The following is a 13,806-nucleotide window of genomic DNA, read 5'->3' on the forward strand; positions in this document are numbered from 1 at the left end:
GGAAGGTCTCATTTGGTACGTTGGTAGGTTCAACTGTCCTGATCTTGTCTTTATCCACAAGAGAAGCTATTCCTCCTGTCTCCGCACCCCACCCCCCCCCCGCCCCCCCCCCCCCCCCCCTCAGTGTCCCGTGTTCTGGAACACAACACACTTCAGCTGCCTGGTGAAATGCCATAACATGGAGTCATCACAGAGAAGCAGTGAGCATGCGTCCACTTACCCCTCAAAACCCCAAGCCATCCCTGAATGGAGAGAATCGTGTGGTGAGTCCCCCTGGCGAGCTTTAAAGCTGATGTGTGTGTGTGTGCGTGTGTGCGTGTGTGCGCGCGCGCGTGTGTGTGTGTGTGTGTGTGTGTGTGTGCGTGTGTGCGCGTGCGTGTGCGTGTGCGTGTGCGTGCGTGCGTGCGCGTGCGCGTGCGTGTGTGCGTGTGTGTGTGTGTGTGTTCTTTGATGCCCAACCACGGCAGCTTCTGCCGTCTGAGCGGGACATCCAGCGCCCGTATTTGTACATAGTCTTCAGACCGGTGTCCGTTTCAGATGGCCTTAGGTTTGTGCTTCTGGGCACAGATTCTGTCTACAACATCAGGAGATTTGTGACTTTTCTGACGAAACAACAATGAATGTTAAAATGTCCGTAAAGCCTTCTTGAGCTTATTGATTTAAAAAAAGAGAGAGAGAGAGAGAGAGAGAGAGAGAGAGAGAGAGAGAGAGAGAGAGAGAGAGAGAGAGAGAGAGAGAGAGAGAGAGAGAGAGAGAGAGAGAGAGAGAGAGAACACAATGCTTGAATACCCAATGATCTTATTTATTTATATTTTTGTTCATGTGTATAAATTTGACTGTGCATTATTGTAAATTACACGGGAAAACTAAATTAAGTAGTTAATCATATGCCTTCAGGAGTGCGGCTCAGAACAGGCACTCTTTTGGATGTAGGCTCCTTCCTTTACAGATCAAGTCTCGCTTCCTTGCTTTGGTCTTGGATGGGGTCTTTGGGGATCTTTAATGTTTTGACATCATTTTAAAACCAAAAAAAGTTAATCTGTGCTCTGTACAAAATCAACGATCAATTTGATTTTATTATTTATCTAGGGGCTGAATGACGCAGCCTGGGTGAGGGTGCTCTCTTAATGTTTGTATGAAATTTGATTTAATTTAATTCCACACTGTATATAACATGTAACGATTTCAAATTAAATATTCTTTCTACGTGTGTTAGCCTATTTTTTGATTTGTTGGCTTATGATATTAGTATGTAAAACATATTTTATAACTCTAGTCACCCTGGCAAAACATTTTGAATGGGTAAAGTTTGGGGAGTTGAACTTTTTCAGTGTCCACCAGATGTCAGCATTGTACCATTTAAAAGCACAGGAGATGGCTTACATGAAGATTCTTGAGAAACTTCACATTGATGTATTTGTATAATTATTTAATCCACTTTACATATTTTATAACAATTATAAAAAGAAGACATACATTACTACCTCAGACCGAGAGATTCTAAATGTAAAGGAGAGAGCTTGTTATTTTATTTGAACCATGTTAATGCTATTCTCTTCCTTTGCCATAGAAGGTATTTAAAATTAAATGCCACACTACAACAATACTCCTGTACTGCTAACTCGGCACATTTCAATTTATTTGGACAGTGTATCTTTAAACAGCCTTGGAGAACTACACCTGCAGACATACGCTGAGATGCACCATTGGGCAGTGATCAGTCACAGGATTATTCCTTGAAGCAGCACTGACTTGACCAGCCAACAACACATCAGTCAATCATTTTACCCAAGTAAATTAGCATTCTTGGGTTTCTTGAGTTTATTGTGCAAGGTCACCTAACTCGCAAATCATGCTCTGTGCGCCCGTGATTGGCTCGAAGGGTTCAGAATGCCATGGGTTTGATGTTGCTGTCAAGTCTTGTCCGACGCGGTCTGGTTTGGAAGGTGACGCATCCTCTAGTCACTGCACGTGTGGGCTGCAGCACCACTGCACTGGACCTGGAGGTCAGGTGGAGGTCAGGTGGATGCCCACTGCATGTGTCAAAGCCACATCACCAGAAGATTTGTGCCTAGCTGACATTGAACAGTGGAATAGAATAGTGATGTCTGTTCAGTGGATCAGTGGGATGGAATGGTGATGTCTGTTCAGTGGAACAGTGGGATGGAATGGTGATGTCTGTTCAGTGGAACAGTGGAATGGGATGGTGATGTCTGTTCAGTGGAACAGTGGAATGGGATGTAGGCGTCTGACGTCGGGTTCCCTTCTCAGCTGGTGCACAGGTCCTCTCATCAGCAAGTAGGAACTTTCACAGCTTCAACTTTACTGTTTACTGTCCAGTACGTCGGCTCTGTGTGACGAGACAGAAAAGAACCAGGGGTGTAAGAACATATCTATCTGCAATATTATGCTTTGTGTTACTGTAGCGCTTCCCAAGAACACTGTACCGTTTTAATTTTTTTATGATTTAGGCACATATTAATTCCTTTGCTCAGATTGCATAAAAACTAGTGTTATGGTGTTGATGTTACAGGGACTGTGATAAATACAAATGCAGATCCCACTGTTCTGATTGCGTTAATAAGTCAACTTTTTTTGTCCTCTGGCATATGGTAGGGTGCTTTTTATACTATTACAGTTTTCCTAAAATTTGACTTCTATCAAAAACAAGATTAAGATTCTTGACAAAACACAAAAAAAAAAACAGGAATACATTTTATCTTCCTGAAAGGCAGTGTGTTGACACGTATGTAAGTGCTTACCCTCCGCTGGTGGTCTGAGCATTTGATAGCATCTGTAGAGCAAGACGAGGAGGAGAGCCTCCCCGGCCTGGAAGATGATGTAGAGCAGAGGAAAGAGGTAGAGCGGTCCGATCACTTCGGGGAGGAATGCCACTTTCAAAATGGTGGAGCACAGCTGGATGTTCTGGCAGCCGGTCTCAACCGCAATAGTCCTGCGACACCTTAGAACACATTTACACAGCTGTGGGGCCCCCGTGTACATGATGTCCCGTGCGGGTACCACCCCCCCCCCCCCCCCCAGCAGGAAAACAACCCCAGTGGGTTGACCGTCATGTCCCGTGCACCACCACCCCCACCCCCCCCAGCAGGAAAACAACCCCAGTGGGTTCACCGTCTCTTCTTGGATACAGTTTTTTTTTTTTTTATCTGAATCAATTACTTAATTAATTAGCATTAATCCAACAGATGAACCTCTCAATTTCAAGTTTCAATTGATGCTACATCACAAAGGTCGAATATACCTGTGAGGAGTGGAACGATAGATATACCTGTGAGGTATGGAACGATAAATATACCTGTGAGGTATGGAACGATAAATATACCTGTCGAACGAGTGGAACGATAAATATACCTGTCGAACGAGTGGAACGATATGGTCAGTGGGTGACCATTCATCCGACCCCCTGATATTCACTGGAGTAAAGTGCTGTACTTACTGTCCGTTGAGTTTGCAGAGCGAGGACATGACGAAGCCCAGGAGGAAGCCGGTGAGAGGCATGAGGCAGGCCACGGCCATGAGCTGAGGAGAGAGCACCACCCACACGCTGCCCCCGATGGTGATGCCTGACATGACGCCGATGGCCACGGAGGCGATGAGGAGGATGCTGAGGCCAATCTGTCAAGCAGGAAAACCATGCTTTCAAATCTTAATTAAACACTGCAGTTCCTGACTGCCATCCTGACAGGACAGACGAAGCTCATTGTTTTGAGCTACTTTAACACTCTTGTTTATGTGTGTCAGACGCAAGAATGATGAACCTTTGCATGTGTCCAAAGGTACGTTTTTTTTGTGTGTCACAGGGGATTTGTAAGATACTAATGCACATCTACACTGCAGTTCCTGACTACCATCCTTACATGTGTAAGATAAATTCAGTTCAGTACGAATTTATTAAACAGCTTATTTCTATTAACAAATATATGCAGTTGGAAATAAGTATACTGTAGTGTGGGAGAGGATTCTCGTCTCCCCCTGCCATGTGTTTTGCAGACAGAGAGGCCTAAGATACATTGGCCGGGTACAAGGTCAAGTCAGTGGCCTACATCTGCAGAAGGGAGGACAGAGGCTCACAGAACAGAAACATAATTGCCATTACTAGAACATGCAGTCCCAGAGAGGCGTATACCTGAAGGTCCCCAGGAAGTAACCTCAGTGAAGCTGGACTTAAAAGACTAATTTCTCTATGTATAAGCTAGAATGCATTCTCCAGCCTGGCGTGACGGAACTGTGTGTGATGAAGTCGGGTCAGGCTGTATTTGTGTGACTCCAGTGGCGGTTCTACACGGAGGCCTGGGGTGGCCCGTGCCCCCGTAGACATATCCCTGGCCACCCCTGTTGCCACCCCGTGCCGACCAAATAAAAAATTATGAATTTATTATGATTTTACACCCGAGCGCCAAAAGCAGAACTTATGCGACGCAACGTTCTACACGGGTAAATTAAAGCGGCGCACCCAAACACTGTAGTTTACCAGGTGTGGTGCTCGTCGTCGAATGAGAACTCAGCAACTACTATTCACGGATACCATGTGACGTCACTGTGTCTAAGTGCCGCCATATTTGTGTCCAACACGGACACAGTAGTAGCTGTGCGTCAGTCACAACCCACAGAAAGTTCAAATGCCCGGGATATGTTTTGCTGTTGGATGCGACAACTGTCGCCAAAGAAACCCAGATATACAATTTCGTTATATTCCAGAAGATGTAGGGAATGACTGACCTGTTAAGTGAAATGTAGCACGTTGATACAATCGTGAATAATTACTCAGTAATTATTACTGTGTCTTATTAAAGCTAAACTATCCTGAGCAAGCTAGAATGCTAATAGCTAGCGAGCTGTTTTGCCCTTTACTAAACGCTTTAGCTAACAACTCGTCAGCCCATATTGGCACTCTTAACCACCACTAAAATAACACGGTTGATAATCGCTGTTTTAGTTACTTACATGACCTGTGATCACATACATATTTTTTGTCTCCAGATAACATATTTTGGTGTCGTTCACCCATCCTGCAACTGCGTATTGATAGGCATTTGTACTCTTGAAATCTCCGGTGTATGGGGATGGATTATGTTATGTAGCTACAAGATAAATGTAAATGTCGGGAAAAGAAAGTTGGGGCAGACGCTTTGCAGACTTTAAGGGACAAAATAAAGTTGAAGTTAATAAATTATGGATCGCAGCCAATACAATGCCTTTTACAAATATCGCTGTCCTTCTGTCTCATTTAGATGTGCCATCAGGTACAGCTCGCTAGCTTGCTCAGGAGAGTTTAGATTTGATAAGACACAGTAATTATTCACGATTGTATCAACGCCAAAAACAAATCCTAAAGGAGACATCACATAAAAAAGCACATGCTTAGATTTTAGTATGAATAGCAGTGGGGATTTTAGCCCGACATTTCTGGTGGAGCAATTTTTTATGACATGTTTGTTGTCTGTCATGACTGTTCGCCAACTAACCAACCACTAGAATTAGGAAATACTACATCTAAAAAGTCTAAATTTGAAGAAACTATAAACAGAAAACAATACTATTATAATATTATTATTATGTTATTACTATATATTATTATATATGACTACCTAGCTACTATTGGTTACAAAAATCTTATAATTTGTATGTGCCCCTCTGGTTAAACACTGGCCCCTCCTTGGCCCCCCTGGTAAAAATGGTCTAGAACCGCCACTGTGTGACTATATGCCAGTAAAACTCAACTTGTTCAACTATCTGCTTCGTTTGGCGGTCTCTTTCTCTGAAACCAACACGCAAGATTAAGAATTATCTAACAATTGACAGGCGAAGCTCATTGTTTTAAGCTACTTTAACCCTCTTGTGATGTTTCTGTTGTTTATGCGTTTAGATCAGAATCACTAACTAATCTACAAAGATAAGGCAGACAAAGGCTGTTTGCAAAGACAATAACAAATAAGCTAACAGGTGTTGCGAGTGCAGAGAGAGGGCAGCTAACTTTTATCAGTTCATCTAGGGATCCAGTGTTTGGGCTCACCTTAATAATCATTCTAGACCAGCCAGGGATCCAGTGTTTGGGCTCACCTTAATAATCATTTTAGACCAGCCAGGGATCCAGTGTTTGGGCTCACCTTAATAATCATTTTAGACCAGCCAGGGATCCAGTGGTTGATGGCGATGCCCACCCCACAGGGCACTAGGGTCATGGCGAGGGCGATGAGGATGCCAGTGTAGGGCACGGCGTTCTCCAGGTCAAAGCCCTGGCAGTACAGGTACAGTAGAGTGGGCATCATGGCCAGAGCCAAGACCGTTGAGCATGTGGTCATCACGATGCTGTCAGTGCCAATGGAACACCAAAGCCAAAACACAACATGGAAGCACGGGTGAGCGGAGAACAGCTTCTACAAGAAACAACCTCAAATTTCAACGACAGCCAAATGTTGCACAGTTATGGCTGCTCATGTCAAAGAGCCATTTACAGTTTGAGAGTGGGACTGTTATGATTGTCTTTGGACAGGGGTTATGTTAAACAAATAAGTCAAGCGATTATCTAAGATTTTGATCCTACTCAGACAAAAAATCACAACTGAAAAAACAGCTGCAGATGGTGAGCAGTGTTTCCACATTCGTCGCTGTTTTTCCCCACAACATCCCACTGAGACGGGTCATCTGAAGAGGCTCCACCCCAGTCCTTAAACTCCCACTGCGTCAATAGATGTTACCCAAAGTTCAGTAACTCGTTACGTTTAATCAGTGGATATTATTACCCAAAGTTCAGTAACTCGTTACGTTTAATCAGTGGATATTATTACCCAAAGTTCAGTAACTCGATACGTTTAATCGGTGGATATTATTACCCAAAGTTCAGTAACTCGTTACGTTTAATCAGTGGATGTTACCTGAGGTTCAGTAACTCGTTACGTTTAATCAGTGGATGTTACCCAAAGTTCAGTAACTCGTTACGTATAATCAGTGGATGTTACCTGAGGTCCAGTAACTCGTTACGTTTAATCAGTGGATGCAACCTGAGGTTCAGTAACTCATTACGTTTAATCAGTGGATGCAACCTGAGGTTCAGTAACTCGTTATGTTTAATCAGTGGATGCAACCTGAGGTTCAGTAACTCGTTATGTTTAATCAGTGGATATTATTACCCAAAGTTCAGTAACTCGTTACGTTTAATCAGTGGATATTATTACCCAAAGTTCAGTAACTCGATACGTTTAATCGGTGGATATTATTACCCAAAGTTCAGTAACTCGTTACGTTTAATCAGTGGATGTTACCTGAGGTTCAGTAACTTGTTATGTTTAATCAGTGGATATTATTACCCAAAGTTCAGTAACTCGTTACGTTTAATCAGTGGATGCAACCTGAGGTTCAGTAACTCATTACGTTTAATCAGTGGATATTATTACCCAAAGTTCAGTAACTCGTTACGTTTAATCAGTGGATGTTACCTGAGGTTCAGTAACTCGTTACGTTTAATCAGTGGATGTTACCTGAGGTTCATGTCACCCTGCAAGGCCAGGGCAAAAAGGTTTGAGAGGTTTCCCCCCGGGCAGCATCCGCAGATGAGCACGGTGACGGCCTCGATGGGGGCCAGCTGGAAGATCTTTGCCAGGCTGAAAGCGGTCAGTGGCATGATGCCAAACTGCGCCACCACGGCGATGGCCACTCCTTTGGGGCGCAGGATGTGAGCCCTGATCTTGGCGATCTCCATGGTGCAGCCCAGCGAGACCATGGTGATGAAGAGGATGATGATGGTGATGGCGCTGATGGCCATGTCCATGGCGGGGGAGAAAGGGGACTGGAAGCCACTGCTGATGTTCTTCGGGGAGGTCAGAGTGGCGTTGGGGGTACTGGAGCCCAGGCCAAAGCTGCCTATAGGCGGACCCCAAGTCTGGCTCATGACATCAGCCATATCAACGCTGCTGATCTATTGTGTTTTGCTACACTAAAGGAATCAGGAGTGTAAAAAACATTTGGTTTTCGTCACTTTAGTCACAGCAACCCTTTCCATAATTTATGTATACATTCATGTGTACAACACATAGAAGTGTAAAAATGTCATTATAAATGATGTCCTTTCAAACAATATTTTACATTCAGGCCAGAACTGTAAAATATATAACAAAATAATAAGATAGTCTACAGCAAGTCTAATCAACAATCTTCTACTTCCTACCTACATCATACACACTAACACAACATGCTCAAGCTAAATCACAGAATACAATTCTCCTCAGAAAGAGCTACACTACTCATTGAACACAGATGAAGTTAGCAAACAAACACGTAAGAGCTTGATAACAGTTGTGACACACACATTCCTCCAACCCCCCCCTCTGTCTTTATGGGAGTGAAAGGCACCACAAACACCAAACAACAGCGTTCATGGTTCCTTCCTTAGAGAAAATATCAGTAATTGGGGATCTATAAAGATCTATTGTCCCAATGTTATCTTTCCTCTCGTGAATAAGATGTCTATGCAGCGAATAGGGTTACAGATGCGCTCCTTAGCGCCAGCTACCCTCGGGGAGTTTGACAAGTAACGAACGCGTCTCGGCCCAAAACCAGATTTTTTTTTTTGCCTTGAGAAATTGGATGTTGAGAGTGCGTGTGAAAACATGCAAAAGCGTGTGTCACACGGCGAAAGTTGGCAGTTGAGAGTTGGCAGCTCTGCTGACTGTCAGGCTCTCCAGCCCTGGCCCACGGGGTAGCCACCTTTAAGGTTACGAGAGGATCTCCAGGGGTTTACGTGATCCCTGACACCAGTGTTTTCCACCCAAATCTGTTTCTTTAGAAAACTAGATGAATATCATTTGATGAACCTTTTTTTATGGACTGAATGGGCTTTGGCCAATATATGCTGAATGAAGATGTCTTGCGCACTTATTGAAGCAGAGAACAAGCCGCTCAGTCCTCACTCAGTGCTAATAAGTACAAGAATGACGATCAGGATCTCCACAGCACATAATAATAATAATGACCTTCACTATTCGTCTCTTCTGTTGAGGTAAATGTCATCTTTGATTTTGGCTCTTTATCTGAGCGTGGCCGCTGGAGCTGGGCGGCTGAGTGTGCTGCCTGGGGTGTTTGTCTGGGGATGAATCGGTGTGGTGGGCTCAGGGCTATTCTCCCTGTTTCCTTGTGACTTTCAGCTGCTGCAGAGGCAAAGAAAGGCCACGGCTGTTCATCCCCAGTGAGGCGACCAGGGCTCATCAGATGCCAGAAAACCTCAGAGGTAGTTCGGTATCGTGCTTGCCAGGCTGTTACCACCCAACCTTAACCATGACAACCAAAACAGCTCCACAAAATCTGCACGAAATGTTTTCAAAGACCCTCTTCATACCCATCTTGAATACATAATAGGACGCTCATTGGGGTCCCCCCCCTTTAGGCTCAGGCTAATGGGGGCTTCTCTAATCAAACTGAACTATTCATGCAGAACTAGCCATGCTACCGACCCTATATAGAGGTCCAGTCATCTGCCAGGCTCCCGCTAAGTGCTTGTTGGATAAGATGTCAATCAATACACTTTGTGCATACCTACTGATACAAATATTTTGATAATTCAAACAGCCAAAAATGTAGTTCACTAATTGTATTCTTACAGCTTTATTTCATTTAAAAGAATAGGTTTTGTCTGTGCAACAGATATCTTTGTACATATAGTTTTCAGTGCCTCTGTTTGGACAGAGAGTATAACTAAATGGTATTTAGAAAGCCCTTTTATTGTCACATTTGGAAAAAGACATAACATACAAACATAACAAGAAATACTTTTCTTACCTTCATTTTGTGCAAAGGATTGTGTTACTGCTGCGTTTACTGCTCTCAGGACTTCTCTCTCTCCCTCTTTCACTCCCTGTTTCTCTCTCTGCCTCTCCCCCTTTCACTCTTTCTTTCTCCCCCTTTCACTCTCTCTTCTTCTCTCTCTCTCCCTCTTTCTGTTCTGCTCCATCTGTCTCCTCCTCTCGGTCCTCTCTTCACATTCTTCAGTCTGACCCTGCTCCTGTTGTCTTGCACCCCCTGTAGCATGTCACATGCCGAGGCGCTCTCAGCGGGAGCTGGGTATCACACGGCATCGGGGGGGTGTGTGTGTGAGTGTGTGTGTGTGTGCTGTTGCATCGGGTGGGGGGGGGGGGGGGGTGTGTGTGTGAGTTCTGTTGCAGAAACATGCATTTCCTATGATGATCCTCTTGGCTTGGCTCTCTGGAGGCGTAATGTTTGCCTGTCTTAAGGCAGGCTTCCTCAGACACTAGAAGGTGCAGCGTGAGACGTCAAGAGAAGCCAGGAGGAACGTCCAGGAGAGCAGGGACCACTTTACCCCTCACGTCTATCAGTGTGAAGTTACAGATCCTAATCACATCAGTAACAAGGCAGACCTTTCACTATCAGGTTTTTCTTAAGCATCTTGGAAACACAACTATGAGCACTTTACACTTGACCTTTTCTTTAGACTTTACTCGCAGAGCGCCTAATTCTTTAACTGGGGTACGTGGGAAAGGGCTTTGGCATCAATAGGACACTGACTGGAAGAGCGTAATTGCTTCAGTGGCATCTTTCCCCCTTGGCACCTGTGCGCTGTGAGCTTCACTGTCAAAGGATATTACGTAACGGGCTGCCAAAGATGAGAGGCCTGTGCCAATTTCCCTGGCTCCTTTTGTTGGATATACAGCAGTCTTTGTGGTAACTGGAACTCAGTCATGCCTCTTTCACCTGTAGGAAACCGTCTGGCTCCAACCCATGTCTTTAGAGAGGCTTTGCAAACAACAATCATGTACAGTCTGGACAGTTTGTGTCTTTCTCCCCACAAATGTACTGCAGAAAAAAAAGAGATCACCTGTTACACGTGGAAGAGTATGCCGTTATGAACTCTTCGTAATTATTATAATTACAACATTAACAGAAGGGAAATACTCACCATGCCGTCAGCTCCTGTTAGGGATGTTATACTGGTCATAGTGGATGTTGATTTACTTATGAAGCAGTACACTGTTAATATAGAGTTCTATTCTGTTTGTACAAGCAGCAATTTAACATAGGCATCACAGCAAAGAGCTTTAAATATGGCTAAGATCTGTGATGAAGATGTCCGTAATTTCGCTTCCCACAGAGGAAACGTTGACTTGCAAAGTAAACGTTCATAGTGCCCAGTACTATTAGTAATGTGTGATCACATCACTATAATGAGCCCTTTGTGTCATAACTGGGACATCTAGCTGGTCAAATGCTGTATACATTTTTTTTTTTTTTTAATATTCTTCATGTGCTTATTATCCCAGGATTTCTTAAGAGAATTCCTGCCTTTGGAATGCTCTTAATTCCCTGGCGTCAACCCAAAGGCAATGTCCGTTTGTTTTGGTTAAATCACTCATCTGGTCAGGTGATGCGGGGCAAGGATTCACGAGGCTATTCTTATAATAATATTAAGTCATCGGTTTTGTAACGTTTATGACATTGTAGTTGTACAGACGCAACTTTAATTCTTCAATGTTTGGATATTGGAACACCTTGTCATATTATTCACTCTAGGATTATTTATTGTATTGCTAAAGTTAGCTCTGGAATTAACAAGTCTAATTTGATAAACAAGAACATGAGAACATTGATTGCATTGCCTATGCTATTAAAACCTGAACTGCCAGCAGCATTTGTCTTGCATCTTAAGCTATTCCCGATTAGCTCATAAAAAAAAAGTCTGCAATGGATGCATTTGCAGTTGCAGTATTGCTGATGTTGTATATCGTTTTCTCAGAAAAAGAAAGAAATGACGGCACGACATGCAGGGAAGGAAGGCCACAGTGGCCGAGGAACATGCGATATTCACCAGGCCAGAAAAGAGGGACAACAATGGCCATGGCCGTCGTGCCGTCCGGTGAAATTCCTACCCTGATTAACACATGTTTTACTATTCCTTACCTTATCGTGTACATTCCTTCATCTGACATGAAGGCTGAAATATTAATATAAACGCGTCGTGATCTCCACTGGGTATTTGGCTAACGTTACACATTCATTGTACGTTCTGGTACGGAATGCTATTGCAGTGCAGTGTGAGATAACAAAATAGGCTACTTTGTCATTGAAACACACGGGAATGGGTCATTTAGCAAGCAGCAGTTTTTTTTTTTTTTTTAATAAATGTGTATTTGTGTGTGAATATGTCACGTGTGACCCTACTTGAAAATTTTGTTGTATAATTTGCTGCTGCCAGCACTCTGTGAAACAGGCGTCCCGAGCGCAGATCCTGGACAAGGCCACCGAGTACATCCAGTACATGAGGCGGAAAAACCACACTCACCAGCAGGACATCGACGACCTGAAGCGGCAGAACGCCCTGCTGGAGCAGCAGGGTGAGTGCTGGAGGGGTATTTACCGCTCGTCCGACCCATGTATCCACCCCTACACACCCACACCGATGCAGGCACATTCACACATTTGGGGTGGGCGGTATTTCAGTATTATAGTTGTCTACGGTATTATGACATGCTACCACATGAATTTTGCAATACCATCAATACCGGAGTATGTTTTTAAAGCATGAAATAAAGCATATGAATTTCAGCTGTCAGAGAATTCCACATCAGTTACCGGCAGTCTGCTTCAAAATCTCTTTCCTACAATTACCAAATAAAATACCTAGGGGTAATCAGCCAGATGAAATCGTTTATTTTTTTTTTATTTTTAAGAACATTTAAGAACAATGTCCGGTTTTGAAATGGAACAGGTGTAATATATATTTTTGGTGGGAAATATTGGCACTGTTTCCGAGTTTGGCATTGCAAGCGATGCTTAGCAAAAACACACGGGTAGGTGACACCCAGTGGCTGAACTATGTCTTCTTAATTGTCTGTAAATTATGTTTCCATAAGTCAATGCGGTGACATGTACCAGGACAACCATCAAGCCGGACAGTGTCAACAGGCTGGTGAAAAGACCCATGGGGGCTAAAGGTTATTTTGATGACTTTTCATTGAAGTTTTAGTTTCCTGTTTCTTGTTAATTGAGTCATATAGAGTAAAGTGTGCTAGTAACTAGAGGGCATTAATCATCATGTTTTATTGTTTTATTGTAACTGTTCATTAAGAGAAACTGTGTTAATGGGAAAAATAGTTTTCCAGACCTTAATCTTTCTTGATCATCTTTAATATTTGAAATGTTTCTTTCTTTTTTTTTTAAATAATACTTTTGAAATGCATAATTGTGCTGCTTTTGCTACTGGAAAGATAAAGTAGTATTAAGTGTATGAACTTAAGGTGATCTAATACCAATGCCATCCATACAGTTGAAAGTACCGTGATCTAATGTTTAGTCCATATCGCCCACCCCTAACACACATGCACTGTATGCAAAGAAAAAGATGTTCAGCGCATGTCTAACTCAAATACACACAGTAGAGAACTGTCATATCAGATTCAGGTTCATTATCTGCTGTCGATGTTGTTGTTTTTCAAAAATGAAAAAGTCTCATTATGGCCAAGCGCAACTCCAAACAAGTCCTTACAACGCAACTTCCAACGCAAGAACTTGAGTGTGTAACAAGAGGCAAAATTAGTGTAGTGACTTTCTGTACTGATGTTCGTCCATACTGATAAATGCACAATCGCACCAAATGTGTCTGTATTTACCCGTCCAGACTGATAAATGCACAATCGCACCAAATGTGTCTGTATTTACCCGTCCAGACTGATAAATGCACAGTTGCACCAAACGAAAAGCACTGGACACAAGAATGGGAATTCTATTTTCACTGCTAGTTGTAGTTGTAGTCTTAGTTTTGGTTAACTAAAATAACCCTGG

The 13,806-nt window shown here is 43.2% G+C and overlaps 1 protein-coding gene and 1 long non-coding RNA gene across 2 annotated transcripts; one reads left to right on the plus strand and one right to left on the minus strand.

Annotated features, from left to right (window-relative positions):
• Positions 1–2,139: 2,139 nt before the first annotated feature.
• Positions 2,140–10,083, minus strand: LOC105909800 (sodium/bile acid cotransporter-like). The gene is made up of 6 exons (XM_031580803.2): positions 9,793–10,083; positions 7,500–7,954; positions 6,129–6,330; positions 3,458–3,636; positions 2,763–2,962; positions 2,140–2,350 (listed from the first exon to the last, which is right to left on the minus strand). Exons 2-6 carry the CDS (start codon positions 7,919–7,921, stop codon positions 2,292–2,294), a joined length of 1,062 nt encoding a protein of 353 aa, XP_031436663.1. The 5' UTR covers positions 7,922–7,954; positions 9,793–10,083; the 3' UTR covers positions 2,140–2,291.
• Positions 10,084–11,622: 1,539 nt separating this feature from the next.
• On the plus strand, positions 11,623–13,183 carry LOC122133467. The gene is made up of 2 exons (XR_006152790.1): positions 11,623–12,359; positions 12,879–13,183. It is a non-coding gene; the product is annotated as an uncharacterized LOC122133467 (long non-coding RNA).
• The last annotated feature ends 623 nt before the right edge of the window (positions 13,184–13,806 follow it).

This window comes from Clupea harengus, chromosome 14 (assembly GCF_900700415.2).
Source record: "Clupea harengus chromosome 14, Ch_v2.0.2, whole genome shotgun sequence".
NCBI classification, from domain to species: Eukaryota; Metazoa; Chordata; class Actinopteri; order Clupeiformes; family Clupeidae; genus Clupea; species Clupea harengus.

Bases quoted from the DNA above. Each gene is read 5' to 3' on its own strand.
- LOC105909800 (XM_031580803.2), bottom strand. From the start codon at position 7,921: ATGGCTGATGTCATGAGCCAGACTTGGGGTCCGCCTATAGGCAGCTTT. The intron at 3,637-6,128 runs GTGAGCCCAAAC...CCTGCTTGACAG, and splicing joins GGTCTAAAATGATTATTAAG to ATTGGCCTCAGCATCCTCCT. The intron at 2,351-2,762 runs GTAAGCACTTAC...CTCGTCACACAG, and splicing joins GCTCAGACCACCAGCGGAGG to AGCCGACGTACTGGACAGTA.